At 35.6% G+C, this 26,515-nt stretch overlaps 1 protein-coding gene across 2 annotated transcripts in view; it reads right to left on the reverse strand.

The window, feature by feature from the left end:
- Window positions 1–5,838: 5,838 nt before the first annotated feature.
- The window catches only part of Cbs (Cystathionine beta-synthase), a 41,073-nt gene continuing 20,396 nt past the window's right edge, over window positions 5,839–26,515 (reverse strand). For both annotated transcript variants that reach the window (XM_069840750.1, XM_069840749.1), the window contains exons 3-11: window positions 24,049–24,155; window positions 22,863–22,997; window positions 17,680–17,894; window positions 15,435–15,714; window positions 12,849–12,941; window positions 9,659–9,836; window positions 8,794–8,928; window positions 8,520–8,713; window positions 5,839–6,225 (exon numbers count right to left, since the gene is read on the reverse strand). In XM_069840750.1, the coding sequence (XP_069696851.1) occupies window positions 6,077–6,225; window positions 8,520–8,713; window positions 8,794–8,928; window positions 9,659–9,836; window positions 12,849–12,941; window positions 15,435–15,714; window positions 17,680–17,894; window positions 22,863–22,997; window positions 24,049–24,155 (1,486 nt within the window). In that variant the 3' untranslated portion in view covers window positions 5,839–6,076. The remainder of the gene's footprint in view (window positions 6,226–8,519; window positions 8,714–8,793; window positions 8,929–9,658; window positions 9,837–12,848; window positions 12,942–15,434; window positions 15,715–17,679; window positions 17,895–22,862; window positions 22,998–24,048; window positions 24,156–26,515) is intronic.

Genomic DNA, 26,515 nt, shown 5'->3' on the forward strand with positions numbered 1-26,515 from the left:
CCCCCCCCCCACCAAAATCTATCAACTACATTGAACCATGCCAGTTTCGGCGATAAATGTCATACCTTCAAGCAACGCTCATCTCTTCTTAATCCCTCTTATATTCCTCACTTCTTCTCTATCTAAAGTTTAATAGTTTTTTATTCTTTTTCATAGGCTATCTCATCTGTGTCCACGTTAAAATCTCTGCTGTTCAGTTCTTCAATGAACTCTTCCTTTCTTGGGAGCTTCCTTTGCATTTCTATTATGAAACTTTGCAGTTTCTATAATCCGCAGACCTTCATGTATCTTATAAAACTTCAGAAACTCAAATATTTGGTCATTATTTCACTTCCTACTGTTTCCTATTATTTTACGTTCCCAGTAGACATGAAAAACAATCAGTTGTTAGTTTTACACTCTTAAAACAGCTGTTAATTTAAATTCCCGCTCTTTTCTCCTTGAATTCAAGTTAAGTGACGTTCACACTTTTCAAGTGTCCTTTCAAGTCAAGTAAAAAGTAGAAAGTTTCACTTGAAACTTGAATTCAAGCCGTTACTTGATTTCAAGTCAACTTGAAAATATAGTTCACACTTTTCAAGTTCGTCTTTTCAAGTGACTTGAATTCAAGTCACTTGAAAAGTGTGAACGAGGCTTAACGTGATAGGCCTGTTGCTATGGTGACAACGGTTGAGTTGACCGTTTCCAAGTGGTGAGTGCTTAATAGCTGCATTTATTGTGCACACAATGTTAACATTGGTACATTTCGTCTTTGATTCTCTGTCGATTTCTGTATTATTTTTTTACCTTCGCGTCAATTGTCAATGTTTTAACGTCAGAGAGCTTAACGTCAATTGCTAGCTTCCATCAGCTGGCAGCGTGGTAGTGCATATCGGCAACATATCACTATAGTTTGAAGCTCGGCCGTGAACTGTCATGTTCCATCTCTCAAAAAACAAGTAGTACATAGTAAGAATAGCGGATATTTTCCTTGTGGTTATGATTCGTGTGTTTCAGTGATGTGTTGTGTATGATATACATTATTCGTGTATTTTAATTTACCGTAATTATGAGTTTGCATAACTGGCTTCTGACAAAAAAGAAAACTTCCGGACAATGATGAAAATTGTGGAATTAGTGAGGGACAGCCAGGATCTTCTAATTTGAGAACATCACCATATGTGTACAGTCAGATGAAAATTTTGAAACTCCTTTAGCTTCATCCTCGAATATTCAAGTAAGAGACTCTCATGTTTATCCAGAATGTTGGTCTATTTTCCAGTATGAATACTTTAAGAAAGAAAACAATTGGCTTGTTTTAAATAGAGGAAAGCTTGGATGCTCAACTTGCTTAGCTGTTAGTAAGGATCGCAAAGGTCACAGTCTGGGTACAGGCGTTAAGTTAGCGAAAGAACGGATTGATTGTGAAGTCAGCTGTCAACGCTGTCATGGAAACAGTAAATAAGCACGTGGTGGCTTAAAACTGGGGGGGGGGGCGGATTGTAACAAAGTTTTGGTAACAGAATTCAAGAGAAAAGTGACCGAGGTTATTAAAATACAATGGGCAACATTAGCACAACCATTTTTTTTATGGAAATATGTTTGGTTACACACATTTATTATATGATACAGCTTTTTTAAAAAGCATTTAATGCATTCAGAACTAACCATGAACTGAGAATCGAAAGTTGGTTACCATTAGTAAGAGGTAAGACCACAACAGTGATGATACCCTGCATATAAGTTAACCTTAAGTTTAGTTGTTGTTTAGACAACTGTCTGAAGACAGGTTTGAACCTCATAAGTAACACCAATAAGGCATCACTCATGAGGCAACTAGGCCAGGAGATAAGGGGGTAGGGTGGCCAGTTGCTTTCCCCCTCCAATGCATACATCATTGATTAGCTACATTTTCCACTAATTAGGCTTTAGAAGCATACAAACAATTGTTCTTTTTCTGACACACATTGTAAAGTGAGATGTACTGCCTGATATATATATCAGCCAGAACCTCAGTCAGAGGTAAAGTTTAATAGGCTACAAAATGAGATTAAAAATTCTCCTGCATTTCCAACACTTCTGGAATTTAGATCTTGTAGCTGGTCAATGGATTTTAAGCAAATCTCTTCATTGTCATTAACTAATCCACTGTTGTTAATATAACCATAAATTAAAACATGCTCCCACTGTGTTCCTATTTCATCCCAAGGTTCAAGTTCTAACGAGGAGTAAATTTCCTTTTAGTCTGGAAGTAACAGAAACTTTTGATTGTCTAAAGAGGGATGCAGAAAATGCTGTGATATTCTTTATGTAGCCAGAAGCTACTTCACTGTCGAAACAGATGCTTCAAAACAGATACAGCTGCAACGCTTTCACAAAGACTGATCGTATCCTTTTTTTTCTCTGACTGAGCAGCAACATGGAGTGAAAAAAGAAAGTTATGCTATCATTGAAGCCATGTGTAAATGAAGACATTACCTTATGGGTCGTCACTTTCAATTAATTACAGATCAGAAATGTGTTTCTTTCATGTTCGACTATCTGATCCAGGAGACGCAAGATTACACTGGCGTCTGGCTAAGAAGTAAAAATCTATCCTGTTCTCTGGAGGAAGTAAGAAGGCATTTCTTCATGTTGTACTAGCATGCTTGTGCTCGTTAAGGCTACTCAACATACTACCATCATGCTCTGAAAACAAATACCTTTGATTATTGTTCAAGAATTCTCTCGTTCTCCTTTCGCTTTCTCTTGTGTAAATTTTTCTTCAACTACTATTATACCAAAACTGAGGGAACTCTTTTCCACTTTTGGTACCACTGCATTCATACATTCTGACCAAGGGACATCTTTAATGGCTGAAGAATTAAAACGGTTTTTAAATTCTTTTTAGTGTCGAAAGAAGTTGAACAATTACTTATACCCCTCAAGGAAATGTCGGCACTAGTGGAAGACCATTCAGTGGGATGAGGAGCCAGTAAAGTGGGAACAAGTGTTGCCAGATTGAACTCAGTACGATCAACAAATGAGACCCCACATGAAGTGTAGGCTAAGTTCAAGCAGTGACACCTCTACACCGATCAGGCTGATGACAGTAAGCCCCTCTGCGGATGAAGTAACTCTGTTGGAAGGGAACTTTGAGTATGCACACATCAGGTTGCCACAGGAGATGAAAGTTTACCAGCCACTCGGGATGTGACGCAGAACTGGTACTCCCAATCCTGTGGCGCAGTGAATGTAAACCAACCTACCTTGAAGATTATTCAACACAACATTTCTCAAACCGGGAGGGTTGAATGATATGGACTGACTTCTTCTTGATGTTCAATCTCTTTACTTATTCTTTTGCTTTTATTTACATTGTTGTCTGTCTTGTTTGTTGTAGACTTCCACAATTTAGCTACATTGCTTTGTGTTAAATAAAACCTCTAGGAAGGTAAATTACTTTTGTGCGAGATCATGCGTATTTGCTTGCTTTCTGCACAAAACCAATACGCTGTAAGTGTGAAATACCACATTCAGTATTCCCAACGTAACACACATAACAAACTGCTTTAGGCTTTTAACGTATTATTTTTAGAGACGTTTAACATAGTAATAATTATAAATTGGAAACTTACCACTGCAGTTTCACCTAAATTGCACTGTTAATTATTGTTTTTAAATATTTGCAAAAATTAAGTAAACTCTACAACACCACAAAAGTTACTGCATTTGTAATGCAAGTAACATTAAGGAAGCCGTGAAAAAATCAACAAGATTCCAGATGCCGATGTTATTACTGCAATATGTTATATAAATAATATTGTTAAAATATTAAAATGAAAAATAAATCATTACATAACCTTACCATTTGTTTTAAGTTCGCATTTATAGACTGGGGGAAAAAAAGACAGACGTATATCACGGCCTGCTGGAATATAGTAAATACAGCAAACATTTTATAGCAACAATTTGAAGATAGATATTTTTGTTTTTAAAAGTTGCTGTCATTGAACAGAAACCAAGATGGAGATTTCATTGCAACTAATTAGAAATTCCTCTTTCAGGTATATAATAAACGATCTTCGCACAAAATAATGTACGATACACGAGCGGTATGTTTGTTTTCATGTTCTCGGAAATTAAAAAAGCTCAACTACGTTTCGCTTTTTCAATCTTTTCCTCGAACATGAAAACATCAACATACCGCTCTTGTAACGCATAGGCCTATTACTATTTACTTACTCTCTTAACACTCAGCTGTGAATAATAATTATATGGTAATTAAAATAATTAAATAATATTTTATATTAGTATTAGGTGAACATTTTCGGTTTCACCCAAGAAAAATGACTATTTCAAGTTCAGTGAAGGGTTCTTCTTGTTGCAGTATTATCTTCATGAGCTAATTGATGTTCCATGTACTGTCATTCTTTAACATCCGCATTTCCAGATTTTCATCAGCCCAGTGGCATGCCTCTCCAGTTCATGTTCTCATTACCTCATAGTAGAAATCTCAAACTTTATTGCTCATGTATATATTATGAATATTGCTTACTACTAAGGCTGAGATTCTTAGGTAAATAAGTATTTCATTTGCACTGAAATACAAGCTCATAATTGAGTTCCAAGTTCACCTGATCATATATATTTTATTTTATTTCACATAAAACACATACCGTATTTTACAATTTTTTTTAAGTACTGGTACAAGTAAATACATATTTTCAAATATTCACATGAAAACACGTAAAAATTCAGTTTTTATTAAATAATTTTCAATAAAAGCCCCATTTCAGATCAAACATCACTGGAATGTAAGTAACACGCATAAAATTAATGTGAAATTTATGGCTCTGCATTGCAAACTATTACTGACAGATGCTGTAATGTATATGAAGAAGCAGCGGCATGTCTTGTTGGTTATCCTGAAATCATTCATGCATTGGACATGGATTATGCAGAATATGCGAATTAGAATGGTGTATCCTAATATGGATGAATTGATTTCTAATGGAAGAAATGTGTCACCAAGAAGAATTGACATATTCAAGAACAAAAATCCTAACACACTGCCACCATCAGTAGTACAGAAAATATTGATGCTTTTGCTTTTAATGAATGAACAAAAATTATGCCGCTTCAATTGGAATTCTTCAGGAAATGTTACGTGACACAGCATTAAAAATGACTTGGCTTACAGTATGTCTCTGTTAAGGTGTTTACTTTGGCAGCAAAATGGAGAAACTTGAAGCAGGAGCATCTTTCCATCAGAAACAGTTTCATATTCGTGATGCTGAGAAAAATCTTAAGTCTCAGTGGAATTACAAAAACGTAAAGTAAATCTGTGGCGCTACGGCCCATGAAGGGCCCAGACTAACCAGGAGCCTCACATCCACATACCGAAGGAGAGATGGATGATCATCCAACCAGAATGGAGGTATTGAGTGGTTAGCACGATGGTCCCCTGAACCATTATAGCTGATTTTCGAAACTGGATTTTCACTATCTATCATAGCTCCCCAAGTGCAGCATGATGCTGGTGGGCACCGGTTCCATACACTGGCCGAAATTTCTTCCCCCATGAGGACTCAGACCAGCGCACATTTTGTAACGCGAGTCCTAGGCATGATGCCACGTCGCGGGACAGTAGAATTACAGCACGAAGCAATAAATTACTGAGATGTGTTTGAAAAAATGGCGAGTTTCACACTATGTAAGAGTTAAAGTGTGTCAGTCACATGCCAGGCTTGTGATATGGATGTATAAAGGCAGTGTTCTGTAGTAATCGTTAATGGACAACTTAGGATGGATCTCACTGTATATTGTAATTCTTCAGCAATGCCTCTCCACATAAAATAATTCAAATATATTGAAATATTTATTACTTTTTTTGGTCATTTATTTAAAGTACTGTATTTTTAGCACATAAAAAATAAATATTTTTCCGATTTTGAACACCTGAAAATCCGAGTCCTACTGATTACAACACTGCAGTTGAAAAATATTTCAACCATGCTCTTGTTTATAAGAAAGAATTCAGACCTTGTCCCCTGTAAGATATTTCAGGTTGGACAGAATTAAAAAATGCAGTATGCAGAAGTTTACATAAAAGTTTCTACTCTGACTCTGAATTGTGTGTCGAACCATCCCTAGATAACATGTGCTTGTCTCCGTGTTCCGTGTTCGTGATGTAGTTCAGAAGATCGATAGGCGTCACAATTCCAATAATTATGTCACGGCTCTCCATTGCATCTCGAGTAGAATCTGAAACCATGTCACTTGTTAGCACACATCATACTTAAGACAAAAAATTCAAGTTATAGAGGAGATACAAAAGCATTCTTACATTTTAATGTCAATAAAAATGTCTAACTTAAGCTTGTTTATGACGTCTGAACTCCATTTCTTTCTGAGAGATTTTTAACATAAAAAAGCTAAAACCAAAACGTGTAATTAAAAATGAGAAAACATAAAACTGGGGCTCAAATAATACAGAAATATGAAACGCATTTGTTTATTTCTTTCAGTACATCTTTTCATCCTTTTCAAGTCAATTTTATTCTATATCTGTTTTTCTTCCTTCATTGAAAATTATGTAGCAAATGTTACGCCTGTTACAAAAAAACTTGAAGAATTTAAGATAATGCATATTTAAATCCACCAAATACTTATGTGAAAGTTAGGTTAAGTACGTATTCAGTTATGAACTATGTTTAATTCTTTTTGAAAGATTGAGAGCTGAGTTTATGTAACAGATGTGACATCCTAAAATATAATGGATATAACATAACATTGAACAGCTTTATATTTCGTCTGAAATGAGACCAAGTTAAGTTTTTTTAATATTTTGCAGAGAATGACGACTACATATAAAAACAGAATGGCCAAATACATAGCAACAGGAACATGAACAGAAATTTGCAACATAATATATCTTAACAAAGACAGAATTCACAACAGAGCAAAGATAGCTAAACATAACAATAAATTGCTATGCAATGAAACATTGCTTATGGAAAAAAGACAAAAGGATGGGCAAAACCAAAGGCTTTATAAGGTATAAAAGAAAACATATTCATTGTTCTACGCTTGGTACCTCCAAGACTAAAGGACAATCTGCAAAGCCATAGCTACTTTCCAAAAGTCCTGCGGAAAAAATGTGATGTAATTAAGAACATTTGAGAATTTTAAACCTAAAAGGTTAACAAAAAAAAAAACGTTTTTCTGCAAAGAAAAGAGCATCAAAGAAACTCAAAGAAGATTGTAGTCATAAAGTTTCATATTTTTCAACACAATGACGAGATTTCAGAACATTACTGTGGGAGCTGCTGCTGCTGCAGACTTATAAGCTACTAAGTTGAGTAAGAAGCAAATAACACATTTATTATCTAAAAAGTAAAAATAAAGCAGCAGGGCTGTTCTAGGTTGCAGAAAAAAGTATGCGACGGCGCCTGGTACGACTACACCCCTGCTTATAACATCTTTGGTTTGACTATGAAACTTCTTCCATTTTAATTTTGAAATGACTGGAGCCATTTCCTTATTAAAAATTGCAAGTTACACACACTTAAACTAACTCTATATACACCATTTAAAAACACACACAGGCACATGACCAATAGCAACAGTAGTAGTAGTAGTAATAATAATAATAATAATAATAATAATAATAATAATAATAATACTTACTTACTGGCTTTTAAGGAACCTGGAGATTCATTGCCGGCCTCACATAAGCCCGCCATTGGTCCCTATCCTGAGCAAGATTAATCCATTCTCTATCATCATATCCCACTTCCCTCAAATCCATTTTAATATTATCCTCCCATCTACGTCTCGGCCTTCCCAAAGGTCTTTTTCCCTCCGGCCTCCCAACTAACACTCTATATGCATTTCTGGATTCGCCCATATGTGCTACATGCCCTGCCCATCTCAAACGTCTGGATTTAATGTTCCTAATTATGTCAGGTGAAGAATACAATGCGTGCAGTTCTGTGTTGTGTAACTTTCTCCATTCTCCTGTAACTTCATCCCTCTTAGCCCCAAATATTTTCCTAAGCACCTTATTCTCAAACACACTTAATCTCTGTTCCTCTCTCAAAGTGAGAGTCCAAGTTTCACAACCATAAAGAACAACCGGTAATATAACTGTTTTATAAATTCTAACTTTCAGATTTTTTGACAGCAGACTGGATGATAAATGCTTCTCAACCGAATAATAACAGGCATTTCCCATATTTATTCTGTGTTTAATTTCCTCCAGAGTATCATTTATATTTGTTACTGTTGCTCCAAGATATTTGAACTTCTCCACCTCTTCAAAAGATAAATTTCCAAGTTTTATATTTCCATTTCATACAATATTCTGGTCACGAGACATAATCATATACTTAGTCTTTTCGGGATTTACTTCCAAACCTATCTCTTTACTTGCTTCCAGTAAAATTCCCGTGTTAATAATAATAATAATAATAATAATAATAATAATAATAATAATAATAATAATAATAATGAATATATAAAAGGAAGGAAATACAAGGTTAATTTCTGTAACTTACAAAGTCGTTGTGAATGTACCACCAGAACAAAATGATCTTTTTCTAAAATCCGTGACAGACGACCAAGTGTTGTGTCCAATTTTATCTTTCTGAATTGTCGATATAGAACTTTCTCTACTTCGTCTGTTGGTAGAGCTCTGTTGTTTACTAGCCGTGACATCAAGCTGGCTAAAGTCACCATTCCTTGGACGACTCTACAAATGAGAATAGTAACATAAAGTACAAGAGCACTCAATGAAATGACACAGCATGATGCACTGAGCATTGTACTTGCCCTCCGTCGTCAACGACAGGCAACTGGTCAAATCCTTCTTTCCTCATTATGTCGACTGCTTCCTGACAAGTGACAGATGGCAGCACTGATAGAGGGGCTTCCAAGTTAAGGCATGCAACTTTCAGCTTGCTCCACCTAAAACAAAATAATGGAAATAAAAGAGGAATGATTTGAAAATTGCTTACTAAATAATATTTGTTTTGTAGCATTGGTAACAAACTGTACTACAATGTGTAACTTCGTCATTGAGATATGAGAGATGTGATGCTAGTGCATATTATTTGGATAGACACGAGCTAAATTTCTGAAAGTGATGTCCTAATTAAAGGATACTTTTTCATAAATGATGGTGGAGCCACTCCAATAATCAAGAACACTATCCTTAATCCACCAAAAGTCCTAACTGACTACTGTTACCATGGAAGACCTGGGCCTCATTTTTCCAAAGACAGACAATGCTAATATAGTAATTGACTTCAGTTCTAGCTCTAGAGTAAAACCAAATGATTTTACATTGAACGAATGAATTTTAACTAAAGCCTGGAAATCCTGGCATTTATTTTCATTGAAATATGCAGGGAAAAATATTTAAAATACGAATAACGGCAAAAAAAAATAAGCAAAATGAACCAAACATAGAGAATTGTTCGGAGATTCACTTAGTGTCTTATCAAATAAGTAAAGGGGGTTTCTTGTCATAGAGTATAAATATCAAGAAAGTGATTACATCTACTCACGTCTCCCTACTGTCAAGGTTAGGAAACATGAACATTCATAATAACCTAACCTAACCTAACCTGCAGGGTGTGGATAAGAGGAACTTAGGAATACAAATATCACAGTTCAGTTTTAACATTAAACGCACCAGTGTGCATTGAGGTCTGTGTCCTCAATGAAGTCCCGCTCTTTCATCCAATGGTCACTGAGGAATTTTGTCATGTAGTTCCGCACGCCGTCAGGTAGCAGCACAACACAACGTTGTCCTTCTTTCAAGCTGGCTGCCAATTTCACCGCAACAGACATTGTAGCTCCACTGCTGCCACCTGTATTTACAGAATTTTAATTAATTCCAAATTTTAAGAGCTCAGGGAATTAATGGAAAAATTATGAACAATGAAACTGCGAGAAATAATTTCTGTAACAATACAAAATATAAAGTATAGTACAATATGTAAACTGAAATGAAATCAGTTCGAAGCAGCTTAAAAAAAAAACTGTGTGTATTGATGTGGGCATTCAATTGAGGCTCTTTACTCATATTTTTAAATGTTTACACTGATTCTAATTAATACAAAATTGCATAAAATAATGTGACTGAAGTCGGAAATAGTCCTTGACAACTATTGAATCGGGTATTGCAGAAACAGCACTTGTCATGAAAACTAAATTTTTCAGTAGACACAAAAAACAGTATTACTAGTGGTAGAACACATCAATGGTTAGCCTATATACTGGCTTCTTCAAACAGAAGCCTAATAGATGTGTCGTTTTATACCAAAGTTACGGGAATCTAATGAATTGTTATGCCATTAGGAAAGTTCAGGATAACACAGAGGGTTTGGAATTGAACGGGTTACATCAGCTTCTTGTCTATGCGGATGACGTGAATATGTTAGGGAATCCACAAACGATTAGGGAAAACACGGAAATCCAAGTTGAAGCAAGTAAAGCGATAGGGTTGGAAGTAAATCCCGAAAAGACTAAGTATATGACTATGTCTCGTGACCAGAATATTGTACGAAATGGAACTATAAAAATTGGAGATTTATCTTTCGAAGAGGTGGAAAAATTCAAATATCTTGGAGCAACAGTAACAAATATAAATGATACTCGGGAGGAAATTAAATGCAGAATAAATATGGGAAATGCCTGTTATTATTCGGTTGAGAAGATTTTGTCATCTAGTCTTCTGTCAAAAAATCTGAAAGTTAGAATTTATAAAACAGTTATATTACCAGTTGTTCTGTATGGTTGTGAAACTTGGACTCTCACTTTGAGAGAGGAACAAAGATTAAGGGTGTTTGAGAATAAGGTTCTTAGGAAAATATTTGGGGCTAAGAGGGATGAAGTTACAGGAGAATGGAGAAAGTTACACAACACAGAACTGCACGCATTGTATTCTTCACCTGACATAATTAGGAACATTAAATCCAGACGTTTGAGATGGGCAGGACATGTAGCACGAATGGGCGAATCCAGAAATGCATATAGTGTGTTAGTTGGGAGGCCAAGACGTTGATGGGAAGATAAAATGGATTTGAGGGAGGTAGGATATGATGGTAGGGACTGGATTAATGTTGCTCAGGATAAGGACCAATGGCGGGCTTATGTGAGGGCGGCAATGAACCTCCGGGTTCCTTAAAAGCCAGTAAGTAATGAATTGTTAATTAAATAAATCAATATATATTAGCTTGTCATATGCTGTTGGCAAGGAATCAAAGCTGTAGTGTAATAATTTTAGTTCAACTGAAGTTTGTCAAATTAGGGATATAATACTGTATATGCATAGGCTTACTGTATACTTAATACGTAAGTTCAGCATATAAATGAACTTATTTTTGCACACTATTATCAACAATAGGCCACTGAAGAATATTATTGTAAAATTCTTAATATTCATGTGGTATGTAACACATTAGTTTGCACATATCGCAAGCTTCTCTCTTTGAATTGGCACGATTTTGTCTGGATATGTGAATGAAGAAGATAATATGGTATTCTCCTTTGTACTTACAAGGAAACATTCTCATGGAGACAGATAAAAAAATTAACCTTTTTTCTTCCATCATTTTAATGATGTCAAAAGAAGTGCTACACAAATTTTGACCACTCGAGTGCAATTACAAGGGCCGTAAAAAGAAAGTTTCCCTGGGGCCGTTTACAAAAAGAGAACAAAATTTCATGGAAAGTTTTATTGGAACAGATATAGCAATTGTTGAGTTATTCACCACCAGAATTGAGACATTCGTCATTCCGTGGAATCACTTTTTGTATCCTGTGTCGTAATGTCCGCCATCTGGAATCTGAACCAATGTGTGACAGCCATCTGCACCTCTCTGTCGATCCCATGGTATGACAAATGTCTCAATTCCAGTGGCAAATATGTTGAAAAATAGCTCAATAATTGCTGTGTCTGTTCCAATAAATTTTTCCAATGAAATTGTGTTTTCTTTCTCCAAACGGCTTCAGGGAAACTTATTTTTTGCAGCCATCGTAATTGCGCTCGAGTGGCCAAAATTTGTATAAGCACTTGTTTTGACATTATTAACATGGTGGAAGAAAAAAAAAATTCTTATCTACCCCATGAGAATGTTCACTTCTTAGTTTGAAGGTATCCTTGACTAATCTATTGATAAATTCACACGCAACAACAATACCAGTTCCTTTGCTTCATAACAAATATGTGTGAAAATGGTGGGCTGGAAGACTTTCATTTGTCCTCTTGGCACACCACGCCTCAAGGATTCAATAGACAGGCTTTTTTTTTTAAAGCATGTCGGCCACCATTGTTTAAAGTCTAACATATCACTAGAGACTAGAGTCTACAAACTTCACTGTAAAATATCTCTGCTTACTGGAATTCACAATAAGCTCAACATATTGCATTAGTGAATAAAATCAATCTTCCCTCCGGAAACTTCACTTCAGTAGGCTAATCAAAAATGTCTATCATTTGGGAGGAAAGAATGCCCTCTTTGGGGGAAGTATTGATTGATATTTTGAAACTGATCAGTTGTCACCAGCCCTAAAAAAGTCGCAATATTGTATGGTTTCCAGGGCAACTGTCAGAAAGTGGCACTCTCTGTGGCGACAGACTAAAGCACATGTCTTTGACATGAATTGGTTCTGCGCACTTCCAGGATTTGACAGGTCTCCAAATGTGAGATGGCTACACTGACATATGTGGTTTCTGCATGGAATGATAGCCCTATATCAACAGTCCATGAAACTCGAATAAACTCATTTCGCCACAAATAGTGACATGTGCTGTTTTTGCAGTCCCTGATATTATTAGAGTACAATCAAGTATAATAACAAAGAAAATGAAACCTCACCACACAGCAGGCCTTCTTCCTTGATGAGCCTTCTTGCCATGACCAGTGATTCTTTATCGTTGGATTTAGCCCATATGTCAACAACAGACTGATCTGAGGAAAAAACAAGCATAAAAAATGTGCGTAAAGAAATAAGAACATGGAGGAATTAAGGTACATAATAATATTAGTAAGTACATTAAATAGTACGTATATGCTTGTATAAAGTAGTTTTATCTGTGGAAAGACAGAACATTTATATAGCAGATAAACGAATTCTGATTATAAATGTGATCCATCTTGCATATTGCAGCGCGTAAGACTGAAGTGAGCAGCTACATATTAAAAGTCAAAAGATGAATGGGAAGAAATTCATAAGATCCAGAACTTTCTTGAAATAGCCAACTGTGGAGGAGATATCCATCACAATTAAACTGTATCTGTGATGCACGGATGTGTCTGCCATTGTGGCTGTGCAGATAGTGCATGTGTTTCCTAACCAAGTGGTCCAAAGTTCGATTCCCGGCATGGACAATGCAAAAGTTTATCTTCCATTCACAGCCGATGCCATGACCAGAGAGGCCTACACTTATGTGATTCAGTCATTCTCCCTATGCAGTTCTATGCAAGACTGAAAAAGGGGAAGTTTAAACTGACTAAGAAAAAAAGCTGTACTGATGTATATACCTGCAAACAGTTAATTAGTAACTTGAAATACATAATGCTTAGCAGAACATTAAACAAAGAAGTGTGATGCAATTCTTAAACTCTACCAAAAAAAAAAAAAGTATTCAATTATGTACTGCTCTGACAAGTGAATACAAACTAGAAAGTGAAAATTAACAGTGCCAGTATCAGTGATATTTAAAAAGATTTACAAGTAGCTGACCAGGTATACCAACTTAACACTAAAAAATATGCTCTAGGAAATCACAAGATTTTGAAAATTCTTAGGCCTACATATAAAATTAGTATAAAAATGAGTCATACCCCATAAACTAATCTCGTTTCCAATTAGTCTCTTATTTCAGGGTCCGCAATGTTTATTTCACTCAATATAGCCTACTTACTGGCTCATCTAAATTTTGCTTTTTTAATTTTTTTCACGCTTGGTTTCATATTTACAAGGGTTTAGAATCACACTTGATATACTTAACACTAGCCACCATACCGGTATCTTGTCGTCACAGAACTTTTGAACTTTATTCACTCATAGCTTACATTCAAAACTTTTTGTTTTAATTGGTTATTTAACGACGTTGTATCAACTGATAAGTTGTTTAGCATTGATGGAATTGATAATATTTATATGTAATGACTGTTACATTGATATGTGTTCATTAACCACAAATCTTCAATCAAATACAGTAAAATAAAAGCAGCAGGTGGTAGTAGTAGCAGCTGGTGCCACCAGATGGTGGTAATAGTAGTCGGTAGTAGAAGTAGTGGTAGTGATAGGGTTGCCAACTATTTTTGAAGAAAATACAGGAGTCTAAGCGACACATTTCACATAGAAAATAGACAAGTTATAAAATTCAATTAGCGGTACAAAAAAAAAAAAAGACTTTATTCTACACTTAGGCAGTCAGGCTTAAATTAAGAGTATTTTGAGACTTTTGCCTCGCATAATAGTTTCAAATAAATTGTAAAAATTTCCTACACGAATAGTTGAAGTTGACTGTGATTTGCAGTTCTGATTCAATTAGATGTGTTGTGCTCCTGTTTCCAACATCTGTTCATAAGAGAAAACACAAGCTTTGCTGCTTGATATGCTTACAACACGCTCGCTAGTTTTTTTTTCTCTAAATTTTTAACATTATTTGATCGTCAACTATTGAGTCCTGAAACTATTTCTGGCAAGTATTACCTTCTACAGCGATTGAACATACTAACACTATACAGAAGAAACAAAAGACAGATATAAAACCTGCATCAGCACATAAACAAAATATACCCAAAGCTATGATACATATTGGAAATCGAAAACAATAAATCCATAAATTTCCTAGACATCACAATAACAAAAGTATATAAGAAACACACCTTCATAATCTACAGAAAACCTACAATCACCACACACATACACAACACATCCAGTCACCCAACAAAACACAATCAAGCTGCATTTCGAGCCATGGTACACAGACTATTCAATGACCCAGCAGGACTACAAAGAAGAAATACATACTATCAAACACATAGCACAAGAAAATGGATACAACCCCAACATAATTGACAACATAAAAAAGCAAAACATAATTACAAGAAACATAAAAACAAAACACTCTACAAAAGCACCTCAATAAACAAACAAACACAACATAACGGGTGTGCAATAGCTGCAACAACTTCTACACCGGACAGACAGGCAGATCATTTCAAACATGTTACAAAGAACACACCACGGCCATAACCAAATCATACAATATTTTTACATCCGCAAAATACATCACAAATGCCAACCACACTTACAGCAACATAGACACAGACATGAAAATTCTACATATCCAACCGAAAACCAGAAACTAAACACACTAAAATAATACGAAACATACAGATAACACAGAAACACACCCACAACACACAACTGAATTTCAGAACACTTACCTAGTACAGTTGGAATAAAGTCATATCCAATGCCTTCCACTTCGTAGAATGTCACGTCTGATTTGTTGAGCTCTTGTGGCTGAGCCAGTATAGAGCCTTCAGGATCTACACCTACGATTTTACAGTTAGGGCATTTCTCCTTAATTTTGCGACCAATGCCTGTGATAGTCCCTCCGGTACCAGCTGCACAAACGACCATGTCCACTTTACCATCACATTGCTGCAGGATCTCCTCAGCCGTGGAGTCGTAATGAGCAAGTGGGTTTCCAGCATTCCGATACTGAAATAAACAGTTTGATCTATTCTCACTAGATTCAAGTTACTGCTGCAGGGCAACACCAAAAATATTATTATAACATTTTTTTAAATTCCTTATTTCTAAATGTGTTAAGATTCGCAAACAGTGATATATATGAGGAAAAATATATTATTTTATTACCGATTATAATGCTGGACAACTTTAAAGAATTGATGGAAGGGAGGTCACAAACGTATTTGTAACAAATACTGCAGCCATATTGGATAAAATATAGTCGCCATTTTCGTAATAAATTTTATGAGAACTTCAGGATATAAAATACATAGATTTACAAAATTTTAGGGGGCTACATACCATAAACCCACAAATATTTATTGCACCAATAAAACTTCCAAACATCATATACCACAACATAATAAAAAAATACATCAGACAAAAATAAAAGATCTTGTGGTTTTCATAAAATTCCTTACGAAAATGGCAACTATATCAAATTAATCCAATATGGCTATCGTATAGGGTACATAACAACGTGACATCAACAATAAACTTATGGCCATCCATTTCACACAACACAAAAGTTAAAAGGTACACTAGAAATGAAGAAAAATTACTCATCCATAACAAAATTCAAAGTCACAAATGTAATAACAAACTGTATTAATATTTAAATTAAATTCAGAACACGCAACTTCCAGTGTACTAAATATTTTGACTACACTTGTTTTATCAACGTTAATTTTTCACTGCAGTGAAGTGAAGGTTAGCTTGCCTTACTGTGAAATGAGCGAGCCCGGTTCAAATCCTTGTTGAGACAAGTTATCTGGTTGGGGTTTTTCCGAGGTTTTCTCTCAACCACTTGAAGCAGGATTATTGGATAACTTTCGGGATTAGGTCTCAGACTCATTTCGTCTTCATTAGCATCATTTCATGAATCATTGTTAGTAGTTACAAGTCGGGAAATGTAATGAGTTCAGGACTATCAGCCTGATATCGAACTCGACGAAGATTCTCCTGCGAATACTGAATCGACGTTTATATTCTGAGATGAAAGAAGAGCAATTTGACTTCAAGAATGGAAAAGGTGCGAGAGATGCTATTGGACTACTACGAACAATTGGCGAAAGGTACCTAGAGAAGAATAAAGGAGTGTATGTAGTATTTGTGACAGGCTTTTGACAGAGTGGATTGGAATAAACTGATGGGAATCCTAAACAAAACAGGCGTGGATTGAAAAGAGAGAAGACTGTTCAGTGATTTTTATATGAAACGAGTCAAAGTCAGGACAGGAGAAGAAATGTCAGAAGGAAGTGAAATAGGGAGAGGAGTACAAGTATGCTCTTTATCACCTATCCTGTTCAACATCTACTTAGAAAATTTAGTGAAGAACTGTTTTCAGAACATGGGAGGAGTGATAGTAGGAGGAAGAAGAATATAGTGCATAAGACTTTTATATATTATGTAAGACTGACTTTTTTCTTAAAGTAATTACACCAATATTTGAATGTCAATTTACTTCGCAATCTGATCTAACAAATGAAAATATATTGTACGAATAATGACAAAATAACTATTACGAGTAAAAATCCAGTAAACCTCTACTGGGGGGCAAATTCTAACTGTAAAAAAACTGAAAACAAATACTTACTACATTAATCAGATCAAATTCACATTTCATGTAAAACTTAATCATTTTACTTATGAGTGTCTACGGTATCCAAGCGTGTATGATATCAGAACCTTCTAGGCGGTTTAATTAATTGATAAATCATTAAAAAATTTAAGAACAAGTAAAAATTTGTAAGTCCCTCAAGATATTAATTGGTTATCAGAAGTACTGTCACAAATAAACGATCAAACAGAAACGTGCAATCTCCAAATATAGTTTAGCAGTAACAGTATTCCAGTTGAATGTTAGATATCTACTGATACAAAGCAAAATGAAATGCTGATTGATGGTAAATGTGGCGAAAAGGAACATGTTACCTGGTCCAAGATAATAGAGTTTGGAATCTCTTTATTGAGCCTCTGTGCAACCATGATAAGACCTTCTGGAGAATCAAAGGAAGCTGAAGTAGGCGTGCGGACTATTTCAGCTCCCAGGGCACGCATTACATCCACTTTCTCATTTGACATTTTCTCAGGCATGACCATGATACAGCGGTACCCCTTCACAGCAGCAGCCATGGCAAGGCCCAGTCCTGTAAAATAATAGATTACTGTCCACGGGCATTTATGGTTACCAAGGGCTGGGGAGCAGTTCTATTGCAAAAATATGAACCTTGTACACTACACAGATAAAGTCGAAATTCACTTCTTGTCTAAGGTTGTGCTGTGCTCTTCTGTGTAGATAGTTTTACTCATGGCTATGTGGTTAGCTTCTTGCCTTCCACCATGACGACCCAAGTTCGATTCAAATCTGGATGGTGGACAAAGTGGGCGCGAGGGTTCCCATTTCCCTCGCCATTATCTTCATCAATACTCACCAATCTTCTTACTCTGTGAGGTCCCGGAACAAATAAAGAAATGGCTGAAAGTTGTATACTTTCGTGTTTAATAAAGACTATTGTACTTCAAGTATGTCTCACAGTCGAAGATAAAAGTGGTTATTTTTAATGTTTACAAATAATTTAGCTGTGAGTCACCCATTATTACTTCCGTATTCAGTAGAATTCTAGAAGTTATGGTGATAGCTTGTGGTGTTAAGATCGATATGAGCCCCAGGCGAAAGTAATAATTGGGCCCCTTGAGTAACATATAAAAATTAGAAATTATAGCAATAGTAATAAAACAATAATAATAGCAATAGTAATAATAATAATTCACTTATTTGATGTTGATACACAGACGAAATCCTTCGATTGATGTTCTGGCTGATATGTACATCTATTATCAGGCAGTACATCTCACTTGACGATATGTGTCAGAGGAAGAACAATTTGTTTGTATGCATTTGAAGGCTGACTAGTGCAATATGTAGCTATAATCAACGATGTATGCAATGGAGGGGGAAAGGAACTGGCCACCCTATCCAATTATCTCCTGGCCTATTTGCCTCATAAGTTGTACCTTCTTGGTATCACTTGTGAGGTTCAGACCTGTCTTTGGACAGTTCACTCACAGTCTCGTATTTATTAACACTCTTCCCTTCGATACTAGGCCCTAGAGAGGAACTTTTCGGTATTTTGAGGGTGCAAAATCGTGAATCTCCGCCAAATTTCATGTTCATTGCCGATAAAACCGTAAATTATTTAAGCCCAGTTGTGCTATGTGATTTCTTAATTCATTATTAATTTTGCCTTAAGAAATGAACGTCCCCCAGATGCATTGACCACAGACAATGTCAGAAAAATTCTAACAGTGATTCCCATACTGGGGAATGCTGACAAAATATTATTTTTCATGTAGCCTAACTATAGATATGAATATTAACTTCTTTATAATTCAGATTGTTTTGTATTCATTTACATTCCATGGTATTCATACATTGCTTCACAGCTAGAATATGGAACACATCAAACGAAAAAAAATCTTAATAGTAATATAACAGTCTAGTTGAAATATATACCGAAGAGTTTTACAATATAGTCTATTAGTACAATACAAAGTTTTAGTATAAAATTATCAATACTTAATACAACACCATGAAGCATTGTTGAATGTCATGAATTCGCCTACAAAATAGAAAGCATGAGAAATTAGCTACTTCTTTAATTTGGCCCTAAATATCTTATGTTTTGAGTTTCACTTTTTATATCCATAGGGATGCTATTAAACATTTTTACTGCCATATAACGCACTCCTTTTTGATAGCACAATAGACTTGCCGATGGAGTATGAAAGTCATTTCTTGACGGGTATTTTTGCTATGAACTGTTGAATTATTTACATATCCTGCATATTCCTGCAAAGATTTTATATTATTTTTAGAGATTCAGCAAACTGGTGATATTCAGATATCAGTTCTGCAGAAATAAGATCTCAAAAAATTTGCAAGGTTTTCACAATATTTCGCTATTTCTGAACTGTCCAAGACATGCAATTTTTCCGAAAAAACATATCTCTGAAAAATGTCTACATAAGCTTCACTTTGGAGTTTCGGAATTTTCTTAATACTTTCTTCTCGTTCTTTAGCTATCTTTCACTTAGCTTAACAACTTTCAAATCTCCTCATTACTAATTAATGATAAGTTAACAGGGAAGTGTGTTAAAATACAAAATATAATGTAATAATTTAAGAGACTCACTGACACGAAATACTGTCGAATGTTGTGCACTATAAATTATTTGATGGTGAAATTCCATTGTAAAAATCTTTAAATAACTGCATAAGTATAACTGGAGTATTGTTATATTGAATAAAGATTATTACTATATATAGGATGGAAGTGGAATAACCTTGCAGATTGAAAGGGATGATAGGGTACACTTCAGTGAATAGAAAGCTTGTGATTAAATGCACGGTTAATTAGAAAATTAAGTTTAAAGTTTGGCAACATCACAGCTAAACACTCTACTCGTGATACAGATGCAAACTTGAAGTGTCTCGTTACGTGAGCTGCTCTTGGCCGCAATGTTGCCACTTGCTAGCGTTGTGCAGTGGCTTGAAATTGAAGATTTTAAAAATTAAATTACACGAAAACTATCCATGCTATTGAAATACCTCAGACAGATAAATTATTCTTTATTAGATTTCCTATCAATATGGACAAAAATCACGATCCTACTTGCAATAGTTACCGAATAAGAGGGTGTTAAACATTTGGGAAAAACATTTTTTTTTCTGAAAAAACTATGAACTTTCCAGCACTATGTTGTTATAGTTTTTCGTGCTTGTTACATCCGTTGTTCTAGCGGTGTCAATAATCATGACTTCAGTTACTTTCTGTGTATATATAGACAAAAATATTTTTGAAATGCCCGGTTTTGTTTGGAAATATGAGGGAAATGTTCACTTTTGTTCGAAAAAAAGCTATTTGACATTTATAACAGTAAAACATACACGTGACTTACATCAACTGTATCATGGTGTAACATTACATGGTAATTATGTAGTAAGCATCGGCAATAGGCTTACATTATCAAAAATGTGAAAATTTTTTTATGACTTGCATATTGTGAGTTCCTTTACATTCTAACTGGAAAATACGTGCCCAGGACCTCTTTTGTGGGAAGATGGCAGCACCATAACACTTTTACAATAATTTCAATTAAACATTTAGCTGAACTATGTGAATGCACATTGCATGGAAATAAAAATATGAATTGAATAGCTTATATTCCTAGACATCCTTCACTTTCATTCTTTTGTATCGTGGAAAAATGAATATGTTATATTTTTTCAATTAGCACTGAGATATCACTCTTGCACATAGAAGTGGAAATGACCGATTTTGAATGGATTGGTAATTGCAACACATGCAGATTGTTGGAAATGTCAGTTTTTGATATGAAAATATTGGCATTAGTATGATATGGAATTATCCTGTTTTGATTTAAAATACTGATTTTACCATACTGTTTCTCATGGAAATGACCGAGTTGGAATAAAAACAGTAATATATTCAGAAATTTACCTCTCTGAACATACTGAATCCTTAAAAAACTCATTTTTTATTTTCGCTAAAAATGGCCGGTTTTGTTCACAACCTCCACAATTTATTATTCTTGCACAAAAATGGATGTTCCCTGGGTATGATAGTATTTCAATTAAAATTATTTCATAGTTTCATCTGGTATATTTTGTGAGCTTGTTATGACTGAGACACCTATTGCCAATTGTTTTAATTGATATGAGTAGGCCTTGACTAACCATGTTTATAAGGACTTGCACTCTTGAGGGGTGGAGGTCAGGGATTGGGGTGGCCCTCAAGCTACAAATCTTTATCATTTACTCAAACCTTGAAAATAAACATAGTGAGTGTAAACTACAGATGGTTCTCACATGTAACAGACATTCTGAGTCTTCAATACAACTGCAATACTTTTTACAAGGAACCACCACCTTCCAAATCAAATGAGTAACTTTTATTGCTATACATATAGCAAGCGAGATCCTGTAATTTGGCTAGAACAACATTTCTGCTGAATCACAAATCACAAGCAAAACTATAAAAATGTAGTTTACTAAATATTTAATGTCTAGAAGAATAAATTGTCAGTCACTTTGTCATCATTAACCTTAAAAATTTCGAAAGGCGGCAACCACTTTGTCATCGTCAATACCCACTTGGTTTACAATACATAAACAATGAATGTGTGCTACTACCACAGACATAATTTCGACACACTTATGTTATAAAATTAAGTTACATTGAAAATCGACATTAACACAAACGCCTGCTTTTGTATCATAGGCCTTCATTTGACAATTCTCTAGTGTTGCCGACTCAAGGCTGCGGTTTTCTATATAGGTGACTTTGAAAGTGTACATTATGCGGGGATTTTTTGTCCTTCATATTACTGTCAAAAAAACTGGGATGCATACATTATGTGATGGCATCTATTACAGTATTATCTATTATCTATTTGCAGACAGCAATCAGTGTATTATTCTAGTGCAATGGAGTGTCAAAGCATTCGATCGAGTTTCTTGAGTGGTGGTGGTAGCAATAGACCTACATCAAAGAAAAGTAAAACAGATGATAGAGTGGTTGATGTTTCGGAAAGTGAGAAGTTAGATAAACGTGATGAAACAATGGAGGATACATGAGTGCATGGCATGCAGATATTTGGAACAGATCAGATATTCAAGGCAGTTTGTGTTGTGGATATTCTCTGAGTACTCGCCTTCTTCATGACGCGAGTCAGCATTTGTGAGTTTTTAAAATACACTACACATATTTTTGTAATAGCTTGTTGCAATGCAATATTTTCCTTTATTTGCAGCCACATGTTATTGTCCTATTTAATGTATTTGATGTTAAAATTATGGAATTTGCTGTAATTAGCAAAGGGAAGTGACTGTTAAAAAAGTAGAATGACACCATTGCATACAAGCTCAGATCTAGCTTGAGAGGGAACAACCTTCAAAATATAATATATGAGAGTGATCTTGGAAGTAACGCACAAACTTACTTCATTGGCATGCATTTTATTTTTTCAGTTCACTTCAATTTAGATCGTTCAAAATAGGCCCCTCGAACTACTTTCTATTAGAGTATATTTACCTGTGTTTCCTGAGGTGGGTTCAATGAGGACATAGCCGGGCTTCAAGAGTCCTTGTCGCTCAGCATCCTCCACCATCCTAAATGCGATGCGATCCTTGACGCTTCCTCCGGGGTTCAAGTATTCACACTTTGCCACTGAAATTACAGAAAATCAATAAACATTGAAAAAGTAGAATTGTACAAATTCAAATCTCAAGAACTCTTCAGTTTAATAAAATATATTATGTGGACGTTTTAATCTCTGATTTACATTAATATATCTGTAGTGCTCGGGAAAAGTGGCACAAGTCAAAAATGTTAATTTTACAGGAGAAGGAAAAAAAAACTGTCTTCACACTGGTTTATGTCAATTTGATTTTCTTCTGTAAGAATTATTGTAATGGGAGAAATACGTCTTTTGCCAAGCGAGCAGATGTTCCGCAAGTTGTCAATAAAGTATTAAAAAATGTTTGTAGAAACTGACTTGCGCCACTTTTCCAAGCACTGCAGATTTTCACCTTAAAATTTCTGCATATAATGTGATCTTAATGATAAAGGTAAAAAGGTAAAAGGTAAAGGTATCCCCGTAACATGCCATGAAGGCACTTCGGAGGCATGGAGGTAGAGCCCCATGCTTTCCATGACCTCGGCACTAGAATGAGGTGGTGTGGTCGGCACCACGCTCTGACAGCCTTTTACCCCTGGGAAAGACCCAGTACTCAATTTTATAGGAGGCTGAGTGAACCTCGGGGCCATTCTGAAAGTTTGGCAACGAGAAAAAATCCTGTCACCACCTGGGATCGAACCCCGGACCTTCCAGTCCGTAGCCAGCTGCTCTACCAACTGAGCTACCCACACTGAAATAATTTCCCTTTTCTCCCTGTTCTCACATTTTAATGTATTTAGCCCTTTGAAGGTATATAACATCGTAAATCATATTGATATAATTGAGGACTGTAATCCCAAAACTTACTCAATCCATTTGGCTATTTTTATGATTTATACACATATATGATGTTTTAGATCTCTTTCGTTATATTTTAAGCTTCTTTTCTTGCAAAACAACGTCAATCCTTGTCTAAAAGTTTGTGTTATTATGCATGTCACTCAATCTGTAGACCGGTGGATTAAAAAACTAGCCCAGTCCTTTCATAAAAATGGCTTGAACACTTTTTGGAATCACAGTCTTAAATTGGTTATGACTTACACATCTCACATTTCAAACCAAATGATTTTGGAATGTTATTCATCCGAACAAGAGGCGTGTTGCCAACAGCAAACAGAATATTTGGCATGATTTTCATTCTCTCAACTCTGAAAAGAGAAATGAATTGAATAATACAATACAATATGATAGCAAAAATGTTTGTAACAGTTCATGCTGAAAAGAAAGGGAACAAGAAATCTCTTAAGCCAAACTCACTAATCGAAGCGTCTGCTGGAACAACGTAAGTTACAAAACCTTCATCTGGCATGTTTCCGTGTATAAGACATGTTACCTTGCTTTACTCCTTGGCTTGCAACTGTCCATCAATGCAGTACGTGAAATTTGTCCACTCAAAGGTTTGCTACCCTGGAACAACATAGGTGTACACATTTTCCCAGCTCCTGTAAATTTTACCAAATGTAACTTATAACGTTGTTCCAGCTGATGCTTCAATTCTCGAATACTAAGTTATATTTAGATTGATGAAAAAAAAATGGATAGACTAAGCCTGTCTAGTTTTAATACAAAGGTAAAAAATAAAGTTGAAATCAAAACTACTCGTAAAGATGTTAATATACGATTTCTTCAATTTTATTTGTGTTTTAAACTTGTTTAATGAATAGCTGCAATATAAATCCTGATTTCAATATCAATACTTCATACTAGAATGTTTGTGATAATTCATTCTCAAAGCAATTCCAATGCAATGGGCACAGAAAGGGAGAATTTAAGTGTGGTCTGTCAGAAAAATAAATTCCCTATCTTCCACTCTTGTATTGGAGTCTCATGACGTCATGACTAGACAGCAAAACTTCCAGCAATTGCATTTTTTTTTCCTTTGGCATACTGAAAAAGTAAAAATGGATATTTACCCATTATGATTTTTATGTTCAAATGAAGAAAATGTTATATTGCCTAAATGCATATTTCGAGAGTTTCCCCTGCTGTCAAAAAATCTGAAAGTTAGAATTTATAAAACAGTTATATTACCGGTTGTTCTGTATGGTTGTGAAACTTGGACTCTCACTTTGAGAGAGGAACATAGGTTGAGGGTGTTTGAGAATAAGGTGCTTGGAAAATATTTGGGGCTAAGAGGGATGAAGTTACAGGAGAATGTAGAAAGTTACACAACACAGAACTGCACGCATTGTATTCTTCACTTGACATAATGAGGAACATTAAATCCATACGTTTGAGATGGGCAGGGCATGTAGCACGTATGGGCGAATCCAGAAATGCATATAGAGTGTTAGTTGGGAGACCGGAGGGGAAAAAAACCTTTGGGGAGGCCGAGACGTAGATGGGAAGATAATATTAAAATGGATTTGAGGGAGGAGGGATATGATGATGGAAACTGGATTGGTCTTGCTCAGGATAGGGACCAATGGCGGACTTATGTGAGGGCGGCAATGAACCTCCGGGTTCCTTAAAAAGCCAGTGAGTAAGTAAGTAAATACACGAACAATTCTAATCTTTTTACAACAGATATAGATGGATGAATATGTAGACAGACAGACAGAAAGATAAAATAAAGTCGTGTAATCAGTCCTGTCTTCGGACAGTCAAAAAAGAAAGAAATCTGCAAATACTGCTGAATAACACAAAGCTGGTTCATTCATTGTTTGATTGACTGACTGATAAATAAGTAAAGAGTGCTATATAATAGTCAATCTCTTGTCCTGTTACTTTTGGTACCAGTTTTTCTTTCTAAGCGCGTACTATTCTTGGGTCCACTTCTTGTGTAACAGATACTTATCAGCAGGCAGGGAAACTTAAGGCGAGAGGCAAGTGGTTCCAATTGGTTCCAGGTTAACTGTGTTCTGTGGTCCCTCTACTGTGCGCAGTAGAAGGCAGTGTGGGTCGTGCCCTTTGAAGTGCTGTGCCTTAATTGTTACTATTTACTTGCTATTCTTCTTTCCGCCATCCTTCTAAAAATAAATTTTACTTATTTTCTGCCATTGTATCCTCTGTTCCGTGTCCTACACCTTTCTCACGTTTCGTTCCTTCTCTCTTTCCCCACTGTGCATTTCTATATTCTTTCTCGTCTCTATAAAGTCTCCCGCCTTCACCTCACTTCATTCCCCGTTTTCAGTCTTCTAGCATTTCTATTCCGTAAACTCTTACACCAACATGCCGCATAATTCTAATCGATTCTACATGTCTTCACATATATCTTTCTCGATTCTTTGTCCCTGTCCAAAAGCTACACTAGTCTCTTCAAATCTTCCGTCGTTCTCCTAATCTCTCGAATTCTCTTCCACACTTTAAGTTCCTTGCAATCTTTCGACCACCCGCTCTCATTGCTCCACGTGTGCCTCATTTAATCAGCTCCCACGTTGCTCCTCCTCGTAATCATCACGATTTTCCTTCATTACGTCCCCAGTCACTTGCAGTGATATAAACCTCCATCACCTACTTATTAATACAACGTATTTGTTTTTGTTAGGTTGTCTCTCTTTGCCTTCAT

The sequence above is a fragment of the Periplaneta americana genome, chromosome 12 (genome assembly GCF_040183065.1).
Source record: "Periplaneta americana isolate PAMFEO1 chromosome 12, P.americana_PAMFEO1_priV1, whole genome shotgun sequence".
Taxonomy (NCBI): domain Eukaryota; kingdom Metazoa; phylum Arthropoda; class Insecta; order Blattodea; family Blattidae; genus Periplaneta; species Periplaneta americana.